The sequence below is a fragment of the Pimephales promelas genome, chromosome 12 (genome assembly GCF_988280905.1).
Source record: "Pimephales promelas chromosome 12, fPimPro1.hap1.1, whole genome shotgun sequence".
NCBI lineage: Eukaryota > Metazoa > Chordata > Actinopteri > Cypriniformes > Leuciscidae > Pimephales > Pimephales promelas.
Genome location: NC_142780.1, coordinates 24,534,984 through 24,555,363, shown reverse-complemented (window position 1 = coordinate 24,555,363; position 20,380 = coordinate 24,534,984). Strand labels below are relative to the sequence as shown.

The following is a 20,380-nucleotide window of genomic DNA, read 5'->3' as shown; positions in this document are numbered from 1 at the left end:
AAGATTGTGTTTTACTTTCATTTGATCAGCTGTGCCAGCCAGATACAATCCCCAAAAAGCATGTTTTAAGAATTTGCAGTTGAAAAGTTACATGTTATAAAAAGAAGAACCGATAATCTGTATGCCGTTTATCAAAATAGAAGAAATAACACTTGGATATGTAGAAGACAAGGGTCAGGTATCTGTGTACTATAATTTAATTGTCAAACATAGCACTGAAACAACATTGGACAAATTAAATGCCTGGAAAATGAATATACAGGAAGTTATAGATGAGGCAGACTGGAAATATGCATGTCTTAAAGCACAAACACAGACAATAAATACAAGGTTTAAATTACTTTAATATAAATGGCTAATGAGAACATAGGCCTAACACCTCATCAAATGTCCGGTAATATTCCAGATGTGTGTTCTAAATGCTTGGAAAGGTACATCATATCATTGCCTCTGGGAATGTCTAAAAATACAAAACTTATTGAAGGAGGTTTAAAAAATAAATGTCAAACATGTGTAACATTAAAATTCCTTTGAATGTAAAACTTTATTCTTGGAATGCATCCAATGGACTTTATACAAACATAAAGACAGATTAAACTTATGGAATTTGGTCTGCTTAGCTATTGCATTATACTGGAAGAGTATGGATGCTCCGTCCATGAAAATGTGGATAAAGGAGATATCAAACTATATCGGGCAGGAAAGGCTAACTTAAAGACTTTGATCTGCTGTGGGAGCAATACATAAATATCATGTAAATATCCAACGCATTCTCATCCCAAGGCGTCATATACTGACTCTTTTGGCAATGCAAAGACATGCAATACACATGGCACCCTTTAGTGTCAATATAACACTCACAAAGTATGGGTAGGTTTAGGTCTGGGGTAGGGTTAGAGTTAGACCACTAGGGGGCACCTTCTGCCCCATGTATATCTGCGTTTCATATTGACGGTAAAGGATGTCTACGCATTGGCAAAAGCGTCAGTATATGATGCCTTGGGATAAGAACGGGCTGAAATATCATGTAAACGGCATAGACCTATTCAGAAAAAGACAGTAAACACGGTCTCTAACAAATTAATTTATTATTACGTTACTTTTTTTCTCTTCCTTTAAGAAGTGTAAATTGAAGATCTATATGTAAAAGGGTGTAAGCATGTGTACTTGTTCTTTGGTTATATAGATGAGAAAAGGACAATAAACATATTGGGGGAAAATGTATTAAATGCACTTTATGTTCTTTTGCAATTGTGCAAGATTTGATTATTTGTTGCATAATTTTTTCCCCCATTTTGTTCCCTAGATATGTGTCCCAATGCACCTGGCAAAAGGTGCAAGAAACTAAACTAAAAATGTGTTTCCCCCATTTTGATCCCTAGATATGTGTCCCAATGCACCTGGCAAAAGGTGCAAGAAACTAAAGTGAAAATATTTTTTCATTTGGCTTACTTTTTGTACTCTTTACTCTTTCTAGATACAACTAAAGCTCCCATACAAATGCAGGTAGAAGTCATGTTGTGATGTTTGCTGTATGGGGCATTTCTCTACTTGGCTTTGTTATTGTGATCATCATAATCTGTTACAAATAACAGGGGCAACAGTATGTGTTTGTTAACAAGCTCAGTCATGGTGATGCTTTTGAGCTTACCATCTCTTCATTGACACATTCCTGTAAACTTTGTCATTGTGGTTCAACTGGATTTACTGTAAGTCATCATGTTTCATCATGATAAGACCGTGTAGGAGGAAGACTTTTTGGGAATAAAATAGTCGTACTACTGGTTTGGCATGATTTGCTTCATCAGTTGCTGTTATTCTGTAAAAATTATCGGTATTATTTTTCACGAGCTGGATTCGGAAAATAACTGACCACAACTCACATGACGTTCAATAGGAATATCAGTGCAGGGTGAAAATAAAGATTTTCAATTAAATGATTAATCAAAAGACAGCATACAGGAAACAGATAATAAGTCTTAAATAAAGGTCATGTTTACAGTTACACCCGGAAAATGAAATGTATTATTAAACATCTAAATTCAAGTAAAACTGTCCATGCATTCTGTAGAAGGCAATCAATCATTCATTTATTTTATTCAGTAGCCTAAATTTCTTTTTGTCACGTTGCAACAGATCGTCCACATCTGAGTTATGGTCATAACAAAAAGGGCTACTACAAGAAGTGATTCTTGAAAATAGTTTCAAAATCAGTCATGACAGAAAGCAGAAATGGGAAGTCTCTTAAATTATCATCATTTGACCTTTTTAAGAAATGGCAAAGTCTGTTCATGTTGTCAAATAGTAGCTATATAATCCCAAGAACAGTTTATGAAAATAAAGACTTAAAAAAAATATTTAAGGGTTACCCAAAAATGAAAATTCTGTCATTACTGTAATTACTCACCCTCATTCCAAACCTACTGTTTAACGGGTGACTTCCCGCGCTCCGTAGATGGCAGATGCAAGTGAAAAAAATATATATATTTCGAGCTCTTGGAATCTGGAGTTACAAATGATTAATAAAAATCAACTCTTACTACTAAGAACAATGAGATAATAAAAGCTATCAACTTTTACCATTGAACAAGCGAAGTTCTTCCAATGAAGCATCAATAGGCCTTTGATGGGTGCCGCAATTATAATAATAATAATAATTATTTTTTATTAATTTATTATAACAGGGACAATGCATATTAACATGACAAGTCAAAATATGCCAGAGTTAGCCAGAAGGCTTGTTTTCATCTGCAGTCCTAGGCCAGATTCAGGCAACCTAAAAATACAATTTTAAAAATCTCAGAAATATGTGAATAAAAGCCTAAATTTGTAAAAGAAAATTTGATCAATGTTTTCAGAAATATTGGACTAAATCACTCAATTCATTATGGATTAGTTTTATTTTTCTCTTTATAAACTTTTAAAGCTTCAAAATGGTAGTTGCCAGCTGCAAATGGAGGGACAGAAATCTCTCAGATTTAATTTAAAAGGTCTTTCATGAGTTCACACTACATTAAATGAAACGGTGTAAAGAGTAGGCTATTTTACGTGCTGTCCGAGGGAGGACAACGTACGGGCTCGAACCCAGAGTAGCCTATTAATTATCTGAACGTATATTTACAGTTACTACTCTCAAACTTTGTTTATAAAACATAATTTGTGTTTCGAAGAAGAACGAAAGTCTTGCGGATTTGGAACGACATGATGGTGATTAATTAATGACAGAATTTTCATTTTTGGGTGAATGAACCCCTTTAATTGTGAGCAGTTTATTTTGCTTCCACATAATGGGGTGGTGATGCCATCTAGTGGTGAATAACAATGGTAGCACCATGGGATGATTGCGTTTTTTCAGAATTTAATTTAAGAGAATTGATCTGTTGTTGTTTAACCTGTTGCCACTATCACTTGGACTATTTTAACGATGTCTTTAATAACTTTTCGAGGCCGGCAAGTTTCAATTCCTCAAGAAGTCTATAGACTAGTTTGCACTTTGCAGGAGTAATCCAGCTCTCAGATTTCATCAAAAATATCTTAATTTGTGTTCCGAAGATGAACGAAGGTCTTATATAGCCTACTCTGTCTGCTGCCTGTCTTGCGTTCTATTCTTCCCACACTCACTGACTGCTGCTCACTGCAGCATTACGAGTCTGTCTGTCTGTCTCACGCTTGCTGCACGTGTCTCTTATTAGCCACTGCCACACTAATGCAATTCCTTGTGTGTGTATGCTGCGAGAGAAACGGAACAGAGAGACAAGAGCTTCCTAAGGGATGCAATATATTATAGTGTTTAGAAAAGGCCTGTTCTTTTACTACAGTTTCTTGAGGCTCTCTGTTGCTGAGATGGCAACTCTCCATAATGTACAAAACAGGAACAGGAAACCATACATTGGGTTTGCGTCACCAAACAGCACTGGTTAAGACAAATAAAATGACAAATTAACATTGATAAATAAGAAGGCTATACTTTAAATGATACTTTCATGTCAGGTGTGAGGTGTTACAATTTCAATTTTGGACGAGGTAAAATGCCCTCTTTTTATTATGAATATAACCTAAATCAAGTTTAAATAATTGTAGGGTCATTTTGACAGTCAGAAATAACGCAGGCACAAATAAAAATTAAACATTAAACTGCACACATAAAGAAATGGTATTTTATTTCCAGATTTTTCCTTTTCATTGTTTTTTTATCTTGCATCCCCCGCCCCACAAGGTAAAATCAACAAATTAAAAAATAAACAGCGGTACCATGAAAATGTAAAAAAATAATAAAAAATAATGTTTATATAATCGTATAATTATTAACAAACAAACAAACAACAATAATAATTTTAATAAGAACACGATAAAGAAACATTATGAAGGTAAGCTGTTTATCTCATGCACCCTTTCATAAACACTCTTTTTAGAGTGGTAGTTTTCCAAAAACAAACAAATAAAAACAGATCAAGAATTTTAGCCCATTGGGCTTTTTGTATCTAGCTACATGCAAAGACATAAAAGTGAACTTGATTTTTTACACATTCTCTCTGGCATTATGTAGTATACATTGACTGAACCACAGCCTAAATGCCTCTGACTGGTGTTATGAAACAACACAGCGAGGAATCCTCCGGGCGGGACGTTCTGGAATATCCATTCAGTGCCACAGTATCTGTGTGCCAGAGTAATACATCTCACCTTTTTGGAATATACACATTGTATTTAGACTAGTTCAGAATTTATGATATGTCTTCTGATGTCACATCCAAACTTGAATCCATATTTGTTGTCTTTCAGTGCTGAAATTTTGAAATGATTGTATTATTTATTTTTTATTTGCACTTCATCCCTTCTTCATTTTCTTGTCTTCATGTCCTCTGTGTTTCTCACAGCGTTTTGTCACTCTCTTTCTTCAGGTGGCTGCAATGGAAGGCAAAGGTTGGTCAATGATGGCAAATCAGGTCAGTGATGAAAGGATGAAAGAACGAAAATGTAGCCTAACGTAAAAATAGTCACATAGCCAACCCATAATACAGCGATGGAGAAGAACCACATGAAACTATGCATCTATGTATTTTTTACAGGGTAGTAAAAGTTTAGCTGGCTAAATATGAGTTGTTACTGTGCCTGAGCTGGTTAAAGCGTAAAGCCTTGATTATACTACACGCGTCCGCATGAGTCAAAAGGTGCGCGCGGCAAAAACGACTTGATTGTAACAGCTCTGATTTTGAAAACTCTTCGCGATCAACTTAAAGGGTTAGTTCACCCAAAAATGAAAATTCTGTCAGTATTTACTCACCCTCATGTTGTTCCAACCCCGTAAGACCTTCGTTCATCTTCGGAACACAAATTAAGATATTTAAGATATTAAGATCGCTCCTGCATACAGTCCTTAGGCTTCTTGAGGGACTGGCTCTTGCTGTCCCCGAAAAGTAACTAAAGACATTGTTAAAATAGTCCAAGTGACTACAGGGGCTCAATCTTAAGTTTATCAAACGACGAGAACACTTTTGTGCGCAAAAAAACAACAAAAATAACGACTTTATTTCAACTATTCGTTTATTTCTCCCTCGAGTCAGGTTACTAGTTTAATAGCGTAATCTTCTGTTATTGTACGTCACACGCATCACACACACATGACCAGCGTCGGCCAATAGTGAGCCTACGTGTGACGTAGCTCTACGCAATCACACTACGTTAACTGACTACAGGCTTATGGAGAAGGAAGTGAATAGTTGAAATAAAGTCGTTATTTTTGTTGTTTTTTTGCGCACAAAAGTGTTCTCGTCGTTTGATAAACTTAAGATTGAGCCCCTGTAGTCACTTGGACTATTTTAACAATGTCTTTAGTTACTTTTCGGGGACAGCAAGAGCCAGTCCCTCAAGAAGCCAATGGACTGTATGCAGGAGCGATCTTAATATCTTAAATATCTTAATTTGTGTTCCGAAGATGAACGAAGGTCTTACGGGGTTGGAACAACATGAGGGTGAGTAAATACTGACAGAATTTTCATTTTTGGGTGAACTAACCCTTTAAAATTCTTCCAAGATCGACTTGTCGACCGCGATCGAAGGGTTGGTGATTCCTGTAACATGCTGTATTACAGTCAATGACAAGAGTACGAATCGGATGTCTCACGAATGTAGCCAGCACATTTATCCCCACATAACACAGTGAGAGAGAAGAACTACGTTACATGAAACAGTCCAACTACATATTTTACACCACTGATAAGGGAAAAGTCACTACTCACAGTGTTTATGGCTAGCCTCTAGCTTTCTGCGGCTTCTCTTTCAAGGTAGTGACGAAACGCGCTCTGTAGCGCTGTTTGTTCGCATTCGGCTTCAGTAGAAACATGGCGTCACAATATGTCGATCTTCATAGAAGGGGGTGCCCACGGTTATGTAGATATACAGTAAATGTCTCATTCGAATGGTGCGTTTACACTGGACACGAATATCGCGTCAGGCGCGAGTGATTTAAATGTTAAGTCAATGAAAAGATGCGTTACGCGCGTAAAAAATTCCTGCAGCGCGAATTAAGTGTAGAGTGCGGCACAGTAGACGCAAATTGATTAATTGGTGTGAATTGATTCAGTTAGTGCTATGTGTGCATTCACGCGTTTGACGCGAATTCGTGCCTGCCGCCCGAGTTGAAAAATCTGAACTGAATTTTGAATCAGGAGCCTGGCTGCTTCAATAAATTGTTTTGTAATCACAGGACAGGTTAATCAATTTTGGAGGCTGGCTCTATCAATTTCTAAAAAATCAAATTCTTTATGAAAAAAAAAATGACTGCGATTTTTACAGGTATCAACATTAGTGATACAGTTGAAAAATTGGTATCGCCTATTGCTAGTGTTGTTCATTCACATCTATGTTCTGTATACATATTTGCGCTCACCTGTAGTACTCGTCCTGTGCAAGGGAGTGATGATGGTGGTGGTGGATCCACTGCTGTTCCAGGGCGAGCCTCTGGAACTGAATCTCGGCACTCTGAGCCTGCTGCATTGCCTGGAGCTGGTGTGCTGCAGACATTGACCCACCCAGAGACGAGGACTGGGGCATCTCACGGAAAGGACCACCTGTACACAACATGCAAGCAAATGCAGAAATCATGTAACACGGAGAAAGGTAAAATGCGTCGCAACAGAACATCATTACACCTCTTACCAAAGAGCTGCTGTCGAAGCACCTCGCTGTCAGTGAGGGAGTGTGCCAGAATGGGAGGCCCAAGAGCAGCCCCTGGGTACGGCAGACGGGCCAGGGGAGACCCTGATGCCAGCGGATCCATCAGGGGGTGTACCCCTCCCGCGGCTGCCACCCAAATACGTAACAAAACAAAAGTGGGAAATTTAATAAGAGTAGCAGATTTTCCCAATGGCACTGTAGTTAAAAATGCTTGTTCAGTACAAGAACAGTGCTGCCATTATTCTTGGCAATAATAACCCATTTTACTCCTATAACCTGGCGTATTTCCGAATGAAACTGGACATTTCAGCCGACAGTATTTGTATTGTTGATGATGGTGCTGAAATTGTTATAGAAATGCTGCTTTTGTAATGCTGACAGAATAAATGTTACAGATCTTAAATGGAGAGTTGACTCCAAAATTTTAATTTTAATTTACTCTTAATTTACTGTTGTTCCAGATCTTTATCACTTTTTTTAACTGTTTTGTCCACACAAAAATTAATGGGGTACAAAACCACACTGGATTACTTTTCAAAATATTGTAGAAAGCAAAACACTGGATAATATGATTTGCATCTGCATCCATTGAATTTCATGCTGTTTTACTCCCTTTTCCGCGTCAGAACGTCTACATTTGGTAGTTTCAGCAGTGTATAGTGTAAATGCAAAAACCGGATACTAGTCACTTTTAAAAGATAATGTAAGCAGGTAGTCAAAAAAAATCGGATATAGTCAGAAAATCGGATTTGGTCATCAAGACCTGCAGTGTAAATGCAGCCTTAGATAAAAGGGTTTGAGTGATTAATAATCAGTATCTAGCCTGACGAAAATGTATTCAATGTTGTCCACATTATATTACATCTGCAGCAGCATTGTCAACTTTTGAAAATATATTTTTAGCCATTAACTTTTAAATGCATCATTATATTCAAATTAAAAAACATAAGGAGAGTCTCCGCATAAAAGACCCACGACTGGCAGATCAACGTGCTACAACATTTATCTCCGAAACGGTAGAAAATTTAATTTGATTGAATGGAGTATTTTTACTGTGACAAGATGATTGACAGGGCAGTTTAGGGTTACAGGATGCTCGCAACAGAGCTGTCCGTTAAAGATGACGAAGTACTGTTTTATGTCCCAAAGCTTGCCTACTCTTTTTCTACACACCCAAAAGTATGTGCTTTTAGGGCATGTAATATAAGTAGGCGAATTAAGACCCAGCTCTGTAGTCTGTACTAATGAGCTGATAAGTTGAATCAGGTGTGATAGATGAGGGAGACCCCCAGGACAGGTTTGAGAACAACTGGACTGTAGTCAACCACCTTGACCCATCCCTAATAGTGACAGAATCATATTTTGAATTTGCTGAAAGGCAGTACTGTGTAAAGTGTGAGTGTCTGTATGGTGAATACCTGTGTCCTGCTGGTGCAGATGTAGGTGAGAGTGAATGTGTGAATGCTGGTGATGATGAGGAGTCACGTTCAGCATCTGTAGCCGGCCGAGAGATTCTCCTCCTCCTGTGCCTCCTGCAGGAGCCGTGCCTCCTCCTGCTGCTCCTCCACCTGTCCCTGTCCTTTCCCTGTCCCTCTCTCGCTCCCTCTCTGCGGTGGGTATCGCTCTCTCTCTCTCCACGCTCCTTGCACGTTCAGTGCTGGGAGGAGTGCGAACCGGGGTGGGATATCGTTCTGAAGGCGGAGCCTGGGTTGGGAGGGATGGGGGCTGACAGGAAGGGTGTGTATTTGGAAAGGTAGAGTGTGGAGAGGGGTGATTAAGAGATGAGGCTGTTGGAGGAGGAGGTGGTGGTGGTGGTGGTGGTGGTGGCGGCGGGGGAGGAGGTTGAGGGGCGGGGGCTGCTGGTGTCACTGGGGCTACGGCAGGAGCCTGGTGGGTGGGAAGTGAGGCTGGTAGTATAGAGTTGGGTGGGACTGACAGAGGTGGAGGGACGGGATTTGGATTCCTAGCTGCTGCAGCTAAAGCTTGAGGGGGTGGCGCAGGAGGTGGAGTCGTACCATAAAGGGCAACCTCACTACCAGGAGGCCCACCTCCAGCTCCACCCCCTAGCAGCAAGGAGTGTGAGTGTGCGTGCGAATGTGCGTGTGACAAAGCTATTGCCGGGTCGGCCAAGGCTCCAGCTGTGTAGACACGCTCCTCGCTCTTAAACTCAAATCCTGGCTTCACACGCTCTCTTTGAGCTGCTACAGCATGAGGGAATCCCATTCCTCCAAGCCCCGTCCCAGCCAACCCCCCTGGCCCAGGACCATGCCCTGGGTGGGCAGGGCCTCCCTCCAGCCCGCCCCCATACAAAAAGCCCAGGATGGCTGCAGCCGTGGCAGCGTCGGCTGGAAGGTGGTGGGGGTGTGCGAGGGCTGGGTTTTGGAATTGGGACAGGAAAAATGAAGGGTGCACATGGGGATGAGCGTGGGCATGGGCGTGAGCGTGAGCATGCGTATGCGCATGTGGGTGAGGGTGGTGGTGAAGGTGGGGATGGTGTGCCTGTGCCCGGCTGACAGCGCCCAACGGAGACATGGCGTGAGGACGGGCATACTCACTCAGGGTTCTGAGGGCTGGGGTATCAGGGCCCAAGTATGGACCCCCAAGCCCGATGCCAAGAGCACCCTGAGGGCCTCCAATAACTTGAGAGCCCCCTGCCATGGAAGGGAGAAGAAGAGAATGAGGAATACTGTGAGAGAGAGAGGGATGCAAATGATGAGAGGGGTGAATGGAGTGGGGGTGTGAGGCATGGTGGGCAGGGTGGTGCTGTGGATGGACTGCTGGATGTGAAGGGTTCACAGAGGATGAGGAAGATGAAGGGTCTAGAAGGATGGAGGATGAGGAAGGAAAGAAGAGTGAAGAGCCCTGGCGTGTGCCTGCAGCTCCTAACCCTGCACTTGCGCCACTGTCCTTCTGCTGAAAAAAGAGGGAAAAAAATGTTTGTTAAGAACCTGACAAGTAATGAGTAAAGACTACAAGGAAAACACAAACTCCACTGCTGTGACAAGAACTTCTTTTTTGCCATATTTTGTGGTGGGAAAATATTTTCCCCTCTGAATAAAGTTTTTTAACTTACTCCACTGGCATAAAGCTCACTAAATTGCTTGATCTCTTATTTAGCTTCTGAAGTAAATGCATCTATAATGTTAATGTTAAAACTAGATACAAAACTAGAATACTCAAAAAGTATAACTATGTTCAAACATAGTTAATTGTCTTTTTTACCTGCAGATGTCTGTCCAGGTCTCTCTCCCTCTCCTTTTCTCTCTCTCGTTCTCGCTCTTTCTCTCGTAGGTCTCTCGCTCGCTGTTCGACCTCTCTGCGAGCGCGTTCTATTGCCTCATTTCTCTTCTTCCAAAGCTTAGAACCATCAAGTGGAACAAATAGAACATCACTACGGGCACAAGAGTTCCCACTGCCCCGGTCAAGAACCCTGTGGAACCTGAAAGCAAAGATGTATTATCTTTTCCACAACATATTTATATTGTCATGTGGCACCAAATTGTGTATTTTAATAAATGCAATTCATCTGCTATACAATAACCCATTCAGACATTGCTGATCTGAATTCAACATTTATTTTAGGTAGGACATCAGGTTATCTCCTAATCTCTTGTGTTTTACTGCTTTCCATGCAAGTCAAAACCTGTTTTGCACCCAACCAATAGCCATTTGACATAAAGTGGCGTTGTAAGATTCACCTTCAATTCTTAAACACAATCATTATAAGTTAGCTTTAAGATTAATTAATTAATTGATAAACAAAGAAAGGTTGAAACTACGCACAGTTATCTGTAACCAATTGATAAGACGAAAAGTACATTAACCTAACAATTTTTGGAGTGTAAGCCTGTGCAAAACAAGATTTGAGCATAATGGCAAAGGTAATCTATATGTAAAAAATGAAACAAATAATTAAATATACAATATCGATCCAAAAAAATCTCTAACTTCGGTGAATAATGTATATGACACCATTATATTGTGCATTTCTAATTTTAAAATCAATGGCATGATAGTTCTGATCTGTTTGTGTTCGCATTTACATTTTTTTTTTATGTTTTATTAGATTTCATTTTAGTAAGCTGGTCTTACCGAGCTGATTGGCTGGCATGGATTGGAATGTCAACAGGTTTAGGTTCTGGGGAAGGACTTCTGAGAACTGGAGGTGGGCTCTCCAACTCCTCCCTCTCCTCTACTGGCTCCTCCTTGATGACAGGTGGTGGCACTGGGCCAGAAGATGAGTCAGAGTGACCATCTCCTCCAACAGATGTGCTGGGGGTTGAAGCAGTGTTGTTATGGCTGGGGTTACTGAGATGAGGTTGTATTTTAGTGTTTTGAGGGGAGTGCAATAGTGATGGAGTGCTAGTGCTGTTGCTGTTGTTTGGAACATTGCCACTGGCATTTCCATGGCTACTGTTGCCATGGTAAGTGCTACTGAAAGGAGGATGACTGCTTAAAGTGCCATGGTAAGGAGTAGGTCTGCAACTTGATGTACAAGAGGTGGACACACCTGATGCAGGAAGTGGTACAGAAGGAGTAGAAGTTGATGGAAAAGGAGTAAACCCTCCCATCGGATTTGCTGAGGGACTGAGAAGAGGTGAGAGTGGGGTTGATGGAGTCTGATTAGATGAAGAATATGGGCCCTGTCGAGCATGACTGCCTGGAAGGGATGTTATGGGTGAGGGCTGACCATGTGAACTAGTAGAGGGTGGAGGAGGTGGAGGGGGATAAGTAGTAGAGGGGGGATGCCCATGTCCAGAACCACTTGATGAAGGAGAAAGGGATGGAGGGTGACTTCGATTTGAATGGAGAGCAGATGTAGTGTTGTCCTTTTCCCTCTCTCTGTCTCTATGCTGTATAGGCAACGCTGTCTGGCCAGGATAGTGAGAGTGGTGAGGAGGTCCTCCAGGATAATCCCGAGTAAGATTTGGGGCCAATCCAGGTGGGCTCGGGAACTCCCTTGGTACACCAGAAAGTGGGACAGAGGAAGCGGTCGATCCAGGGGATGGGTAGGGATCCTTTGTCCCTGGAGGAGGGTACTCTCTTAAATAGTGCGGAGGGGGAGGAAGGTCTGCAGCATTGGAGGGTGCTTGGGGAGTATGTCCTTGCAGTGTCTGCTGTACATTTGCATCCATAGGAGAGGGATAGTCTCTACTTGGGGGGATTGAATTGGCAGAGGAGAAAGGAGGATGACCAGAGCTGTTTTGAGGTGAACTGGCTGGGTCACGGGTCACCAGGGACGTTGAAGGTAAAACAGATGATGGGGCACCTACAGGCGGTTGGTTGGCATTAGCAGGATAACTGTTACTCCCTGCCTCCCTAACCTGGCCTGCTAACTCTCCCCACCTACTGTCTTTGTCTCTTGGATGGCATCCTCCCCCTCCAGTGCTTTCCGGTCCAAACTCCCGGCCTTGTGCTTGAAGCTGCTGGTTCTGCAAAGGAAACTCCCTCCCAGTTCCACGCTCTCGATCTCTAAAGCCTGGTCCATATTCCCGACCACTCGTTGGTCCCGCAGGTCCATCCCGGTTTGATCCATATTCTCTGCTTTGTCCTGGTAAAGAGTTCCCAAAATCCCGACCCACATTAGAGTTGAGTCCACCACCACCAGAAGTGCTACCACAGATGCTACCACTGCTGCTGTTTGCATTGCCAGTGCTATTACTAGCAGGGAAGTCTCTGTTGCCAAACTCTCTGCCACCTCTCTCCCGTTCAGCCGTAGTACCATACCTAGGCAGATACTCTTTGTGTGGGTGGGGATGAGGGTGGGATAGGTAAGGTGGGTGGGAGGAGTGTCGGTTGGACGAAGGAGTATTGTACACAGAGGGCAGCTGTTGCTGCACTGGGGGCTGTTGGCTTGGATGTGCATGGTGGTTACCTTGGTAACGTACATATCCCCAGTTGCCAGGACAACTAGAGGGAGGTCCCCCTGACCAGCTGGTAGGGGTGTAAAGGTGAGTGTTGGGAGGAGGAGGTTGTTGAGTAACGGCACTAGTTTGTGGAAGCAATGAGGGTGGAACAGACTTATCACCTTTCTCTGGTTTGTCTACTTTATTTTCCCCACCTGGAGCATTCTGCCCCACCTCTAGAGGTTTCAGGGCAGGTGGAGGTGGGAGAGTTGGTGCATGGCTCACATTTGAATTCCCATGGGAATACTCAGCTCCACCCACCCCAGGTTTCCCACATTGCGGGCCTGCCTTTGAAGGGATGCGACTAGAGGTGTGTAGGGTTTCTGGACCACCAGGACCTGTATACTCAATTTTGCTCGCAAGTTTCGAATCTACAGGGAAGTATGACTTCCTGTTGCTACTTGTATCACTTGCATTGTCCACCTTTCCACAATGAGATGTATAGAGGGATGACGAGGACTTCAAGGAAGACAAATCTCCCTCAATTCCTACCTCACTGTCCCTCTGGTCCTCTGGTCTGCCATCCTCACCCCTCCCTGTGCCTCTCCGGTCTTCTGCTACACATTTTGATGCCCCTCCATCTTTGTTTTTATCACCCTGCTTTGGGGAATCTGGAGAGTCAGATTCAGAATCCAAACTTGCCAAGGGGGAAGCAGAAAGACTCGGAGAAGAGGATCGATTGTCCTGGTCAATGTCCCGACCACTGCTTATGCTGCTGCTACTATTGGCTAAGCTGCCTCCAACTGAGCTCCGACTGCCTTGTGATTGGCCATCCTCATTGTCACTTTCTCTTGATTGACTATTGCTTGTTGTTGGAGGTGGAGCAGAAGTCGGAGTGTTAGTTGAAAGAGGTGGGGCTGGGGGATTGGAGGAGGAGTCCTGATGGCAAAATGAAAAATCAATATGCATTTTTTTTTAATCTAATGCAATTGTATTCATTGTTTCTAAAATTTTACCAGTACCTGGACTTTCTGTCTTTTGGGCGGAAGCACATGCTCCTCCCCTTCACTTTCTGATGAATCATGACCTTGAGATCGTCGGTTGAAACGTCCAGCAGCCAATTCCTCTCCAGCGGTTCTCTGCTTAATAGTATCATTTTAATCATGATGTAAGGCAATTGCATTTTTCTGTATATTATAAAAAAAATAACAAAACAACATTTCCCTACAAGAGACAGCAAAAATAGCCAACTGAACCTCTTAACATACAACTTAGTGTGAAAAATGACTGATAATGAACATTCAGAATAAGATAATCTAAACTTAAGAGACATAAAAGAATTCAGTGACAGAGATAGTAAAAATGAGATGAGGTATTCCAAGGATGACATAATCAAAGATGAAGAAACTACAACAATGGAGAAGATCACAAAAATAAATACATAAGAGGGAGGAAAAATACAAGAATTCTTACTGTTTGCCTTTCGTTGCGCTCTGCTCGAGACGGGCTGGGGTGCGGACGTCTACCCCTCCTTTCCTCGCTGCCCCCCCTCCTGCGTCCACTGCGAGCGGGCATCTGTGGCAATGCCCAGCATGACCGAGGGAGGGCAAAGACAAATGGAAGAAAGAGAGAGAAAGTAAGACAGCATGACAAAATGATAGCACAAGACAAGACAGAACAGGAGTAAGAAATAAAAGCATATTTTGTTTAAATTCTAAAGAATAAAATACCATTTTAATGAAGGGGTCATTTACGATGCATATCCAAATACTTTGTAAAAACACTTTGTAATAAAAATCCACTTAAATTGTTTTGACTGACTTATTCTATGGCACAGATCAAAATTCAGGACTACATATAGTCCACATTTGAGGCTCATCTCAAGTAGTGCCCTCACCGATTCTTTGTGGGTTCGGGTCTTCATGACTAGCTCTCTATGTGGTCCATTCCTTCCACTCAGCCATTACAGAAAGCGGGAGCGTGACCACAAATGGGATGGTTGGCCTACAGGCTGCCTATCATAGCACTGAATCTTTGAAACCTGGGAGAAACAGAGTGAATACCACTAAAGTCAAAATAAACTTTACCATAGCATTAATATATTTAATACATATCCATTTGTTATCAGATATTTAATCAGTTAAGTTATTAATATGTTGATCTTGCTGGGAAAAAGTAAACTGTTAATTTAATTCCCTTTTGAGGTAATATGAAAGGAGGATGAGATCCACTGTTCTGCATTCAACTGGCTTAAGAGCAAAATTATAATCTAATGTTCTCTCTCTGATAAATCTATCATTATCAATGATGAAAAGATCTGTGATTAAACCATCTATAATTATCATGATATTATTGTATTATAAACAAACAATTCTACTATTTGCAGTGGGGAATGAATGAGAATGAATAAGAATTAAACAAATATATTTGTATATCTACTGCATGGCACTTCAGAGTGTTTTGTGGTACTCTGAAGCTGAGCTTTAGTCATCAATGTTGAATTGAGCTCTGCGAAAATCATCTACTGCAGCCAATGAATTTTAAATGAAAAATATAGTCACAAAAAGTTTCATTCACATTTCAGGTTTTAAAACATTAATTCAAACACCCCTTTAATGTCATAGAAACAATCTTAATTTTCTTACCACTGTCAGAGAAGATATTTTGACTGGAAGGTTCTTTAGTACACATTTTGCATCTTTTCATCTCTTTCCTGCTGATTTCCTTCTCTTGTTTCTAGCCTCACTAACAGCAATGTATTTTTAATTTCAAGGCCTATTTTTCTGTTTCAATTATAGTCTGACAATATTGGGATAATTCAAACACAATCGCTTAGCAGGGATGCAATAATCCACTAATATACAATAACATTGATAATTAACCACAAATCACAGTTGAAGTGAATCCATGTTTTCTGATTGTGTAGCATATGTTGGCCTTTTTTAAAACATTTTCAAAACTTAACCATGAGAAACATTTTTTTTTTCATGACAAAGACCAAACTGACACACTATAACTTGCTTGAGAGAAAGATGATAAAATAATTAGTTAAAAAAGACAAAACTCCTTTACCAGCCATAGTTAAGAGGTTAACTAAGTCACAGTATTTCAAGTCAGCCTCTGCTCTTTCTTTCTCTCTCTTTTACACACACTTCATTTATTGTGAATGAGACTATATATAGCACACTCACAGACTGAGTGAAGCCAGTGAGTGTATTTAGCGCCACCTTCAAAACTGCTAAATGTTTACACCTAAACCACTGAACACCAGAGAAAAACCACAGTGTTGATAAATATTACATAAAAACAGATTTACAGGCAACTCTGACAACCAACGCATTGAATACTCAGGCTATCATGACCACAATTAACAAAATACTCATTTGTAAAACAAGAATTAATAGTAGTGCCAAACATACAAAGACTACACCTTGCGCATATCCCATAAATGTAAAATCAGCATATTTGTGATCCAATTACAGTGTACACAAGGTAATATATCCAAATGACAATAAAGGCTGCCAGCACTCTGTCTACAGGTGAAATTTCATTCATCAGGACCCAGGAGTCCATTACCCAAATCTTGGCCAGGCTCCATGCATACCAAAAGCCTTTCACTCTCCCACTGAAAACACATGCATCTAAGGAATCAGCAATACCGTCACTTACAGTATATGCATACAGTCACACACCATATGGCAAGCAGTTTCAACAATTATTCTGTGGACATAACAAGTACCTATTCCATGTATTGTAATTAATAATAACCATTAGTGAATAGTATCTTTTCAGTTTAGTAACTATTCATTAGATACTAGTACCATTACAATATCTAATAAATTAGTCACTAGTACTGTACTATTTATTACTCTTCTTTTGCTACTAGTCACAGCAAGAACCAATTTTACTGAACCAATTTTACTGCTGTTTCTGGTAATACATATATATTTTATACGAAACAGTAGTTTAGATATTAACTATTCACTTCTGACTAATATGTATTCCAGTTTTGTTTGTTAGTACCGAAATAGATTTGAATATTTACTTTTATTTGTTTCAGTTTCACTAGTACATGTTTATACGATTAGAATTCATTTGTCAGTAAAGACTTAATTGCCCCTTGACAGTGGAATTCATTTTTTTTTTACAACAAATATACACTAGGCCTGTTAATAAATAGGTACTAGTATTTATTCAGGTGTAGTACTAGAAAGATAATAAAATTATTAAAAAAATACATATTAACTAGTACCTACTGAATAGCTACATGTGAGCGCGAAATGGGTACCAGCAACAACTGGAATACATACTAGATACAACAAGAGAATAGATAAGCACAGAATCACAGCAGTTGATGGTAAAAAATAAATAAAATAAATGTTAGCATTAATAATGGAATAGTTGATTGTCACTGCTGAGATAAATACTAGTAAGTACTGGATAATTACTAGTGCATGTAGTACTACAAAAACTGAAAGAAAAAAGAGATACTGATCACAATATTGGAAGTAAATCAAAGTAATGCAAATGCAAAAAGTATACTAGTAATAAAAAAACAGATAGGCAACTAGTTAGTTTTAAGAAATACATGCTATAATGGCTTGCCACACATACAACAAATCATACACACTGTCCCCTTCACATGCACATTGCAAAAAAATATAATTAGACATAATTCGCTTTGATTTTGAATTCTTTAGCACGCAAATGCACAATGCCAAGAGGTGGGGTGAGTTAGACACCAGGACGTGCATCATCTCTCGGCCACGCACCGCAACGTTCCTTTCTTCCATTCTTCTGCTGCTTGTTATTGATACGCATGCAGAGGCAGTGCACTACTGTACTAACTGGACGACCTCTGGATTACAGTTCTCAGACAATGCACTGCACATTCGATCCTGACAAAACGAGGAGAGAGGTTCGTAACTCCCCCCCCTTTCAGCCTTTTTCTTCTCATATGGGGAAGATTTGGGATCAGAATGGCGAATGGCATTCTTGTCGAGAGCTCCGTGGAATGTGAGCACTCGAGACCTGAGTGGTTACGCACCCCAATTTGCAATATGATTTTTAGCCCAATACATGCATGCACATACGTAAATCACAATGAAGGGAGTGCGAGAAAGGGGAACCATCTGAACGTGTCCAGAGAAGAACGAGTCAAACATAAGCATCCATTTTCTCCCCCTTCTTACCTATAATATCCAGCGATGCGTATCTCCCTTTCTTTCTCTCCTGCTGCCGTTCGTACTGTACATTGACCGACACGCGTTCAAACACACAGGGAACTCGATGCACGGAAGGATTTACATTGTTGCGGCTTCGCAAATAACGCAATGTTTTCCCAGCCGCTCCCCCTGAAATCGGCGCAGAAAACGGGGTGCAGCTGAAGACTGTACAAATTGATGCGTACGTTTGATTCTTCCCCACCCCCTTTTCTTTCTGCCCCTCTCCCGCTCCTCTGTCAAGACGACTTGCACTCTTTTGCAGTCTGTACGGACACAAATCTTCACGGAGGGGTGAGCGAGGGACGCACGACCACTCGAGGGTGAGAAGGGGCGTGATTCTTCTTATTCTTCATGGAAAAGAGGGAAGGTGAGAAAAGGAAAGGCAATAGGAAGGATGAAAGATGTCGAGATAAGGGTATTTTATTCATTATGTAAATTACTGCTTACTTAATTGTCGATTTACTACACTTCATTAAGGGAATTAACCCAGAACTGCTTGATTAGGTAATGGACACTAATTAGGCTTAATTGTAGTAGGCTACCTTCATGAGGTATGGGTGTCATTTCTTCTGCAAAGTTATTATTTGAAATAAGCTATTTTGTTCATTAAAATTGAGCATCCATGTTTTAGGCTTAAAAAAACCTACAGATTTCTTTAAGTTAAAGTCAACATGAAATCAAAATGGATCCTGTTTACCTACTTAAAAATACATTCCTGGTCTTAATGTGAACAATGAATCGGCACATATAATTTCAAACAAGAAAATAGTCCAAATATAATGGCCCAGTTTCACAGATAGGGCTAAGACTAAACTAAGATTAGTTCAATTATTGGCATTTAAGTATCTTTTATATACGTGTCCTAGAATAAAAAAAAACACATTACTATATGCATCTTGAGACAAAACAATTGCATTGACATATTTTAAGATGTCAGTGGAAGATGCCTTCAGTTAAAACAGCTTAAACATGCATTTTGTCTGTGAAACCATGGTAATGTCTTCCAATGTCATGAAGGCCACATCAGCTATTGGATGATGATATTAACCAATTAGCGATTTAGGCATTGTTTTAGCAAACCTTCAATCGGTCTGGCTTCATTCTGATATAACACTGACTTTTCTCCATCCAAGTCCCACCAACATCCATAAAATCTGACAACAATAGTATGGAAAACTGCACTTAAGCCAAATTCATGCATTTAATTTTAATAATAAAAAATGTATTTTAGGCTGGTCCAACATGTGCCCTAGAGTGTCCTAAACAGGCTTTTCCCCCTACGAGTTCTACTTTATATATATATATATATATATATATATATATATATATATATGAGTGGACCATCTCTGACTTATAAACTCTCATAAGTTCACTTGGAGAAGTATGTCACATTACAGAAGTAAAGTTGAAAATAGCAATTCTCACATGCTTTAAGGCATCTTTACACTGGCTAGGCTCTAAGGTGCATGGCTCTGTGCCTGCTTCAAATTGTGTGAAGATGCAATGTCACATAAAAAATTTATATTAAAAAAGGTTCTTTGTCATGCTGGAGCATATATATATATATATAAATTAATTTAATGTTTCTATATTTATTATTTAAAAAATAATTTTCATAACATTATTTTCTAAATGCATTTATCCTGCCTCTATGCAGAATTTCAGCAGATTCTCTATTCCCTTTGCATTGTAAAATGGCATTAGATTAAAAGAGATTTCTAAAATCTGTACTTTCTTGTAAGACTGCAATGGAGTGACCAGTCAAGCGGTTCCTCTCCCTCTCTCTCTCTCAGGCACACACATACACAATTCATCTCCCTCAGCCTCTCTCTCCTGCAGTTTTTTCTTCCCTTTCGAATAGACCTCTGTCCCGGCTCCCATTGTGTTGTAACCATAGTAACCAACCTTGCATAAGAGCGCATGCGTTATCATGTCTGCCGTCACTATGAGCGCTCCATCTACTGTTTAAAGCACGAGAGGCTTAGAGTCTGGCTGCAGAGGTACTTTGCATTGATTTACTGTTGCAGGTGTGTAACACGGAGCAGTGTTCACTTAGGCCTACTGGTTGGAGTTTGTAACTGCTCCTCATCACACGATTACCACTCAATAAACAAACCTGCACCGGCAAACCTG

The 20,380-nt window shown here is 40.5% G+C and overlaps 1 protein-coding gene across 4 annotated transcripts; it reads right to left on the bottom strand.

The window, feature by feature from the left end:
- Positions 1-4,143: 4,143 nt before the first annotated feature.
- On the bottom strand, positions 4,144-18,570 carry atn1 (atrophin 1). Of its 4 annotated transcripts, none has more exons than XM_039680069.2 (10): positions 18,215-18,570; positions 14,920-15,063; positions 14,496-14,597; positions 14,045-14,164; positions 11,269-13,961; positions 10,399-10,615; positions 8,595-10,086; positions 7,159-7,302; positions 6,890-7,070; positions 4,144-4,905 (listed from the first exon to the last, which is right to left on the bottom strand). In XM_039680069.2, exons 2-10 carry the CDS (start codon positions 14,944-14,946, stop codon positions 4,872-4,874), a joined length of 5,010 nt encoding a protein of 1,669 aa, XP_039536003.2. In that variant the 5' UTR covers positions 14,947-15,063; positions 18,215-18,570; the 3' UTR covers positions 4,144-4,871. The 4 variants fall into 4 exon arrangements, with proteins under 4 accessions (XP_039536003.2, XP_039536002.2, XP_039536001.2 ...); XM_039680068.2 differs by having other exon boundaries at positions 8,595-10,089; positions 14,045-14,161; positions 18,215-18,569; XM_039680067.2 differs by having other exon boundaries at positions 8,595-10,089; positions 18,215-18,568.
- Between the last annotated feature and the right edge of the window lie 1,810 nt (positions 18,571-20,380).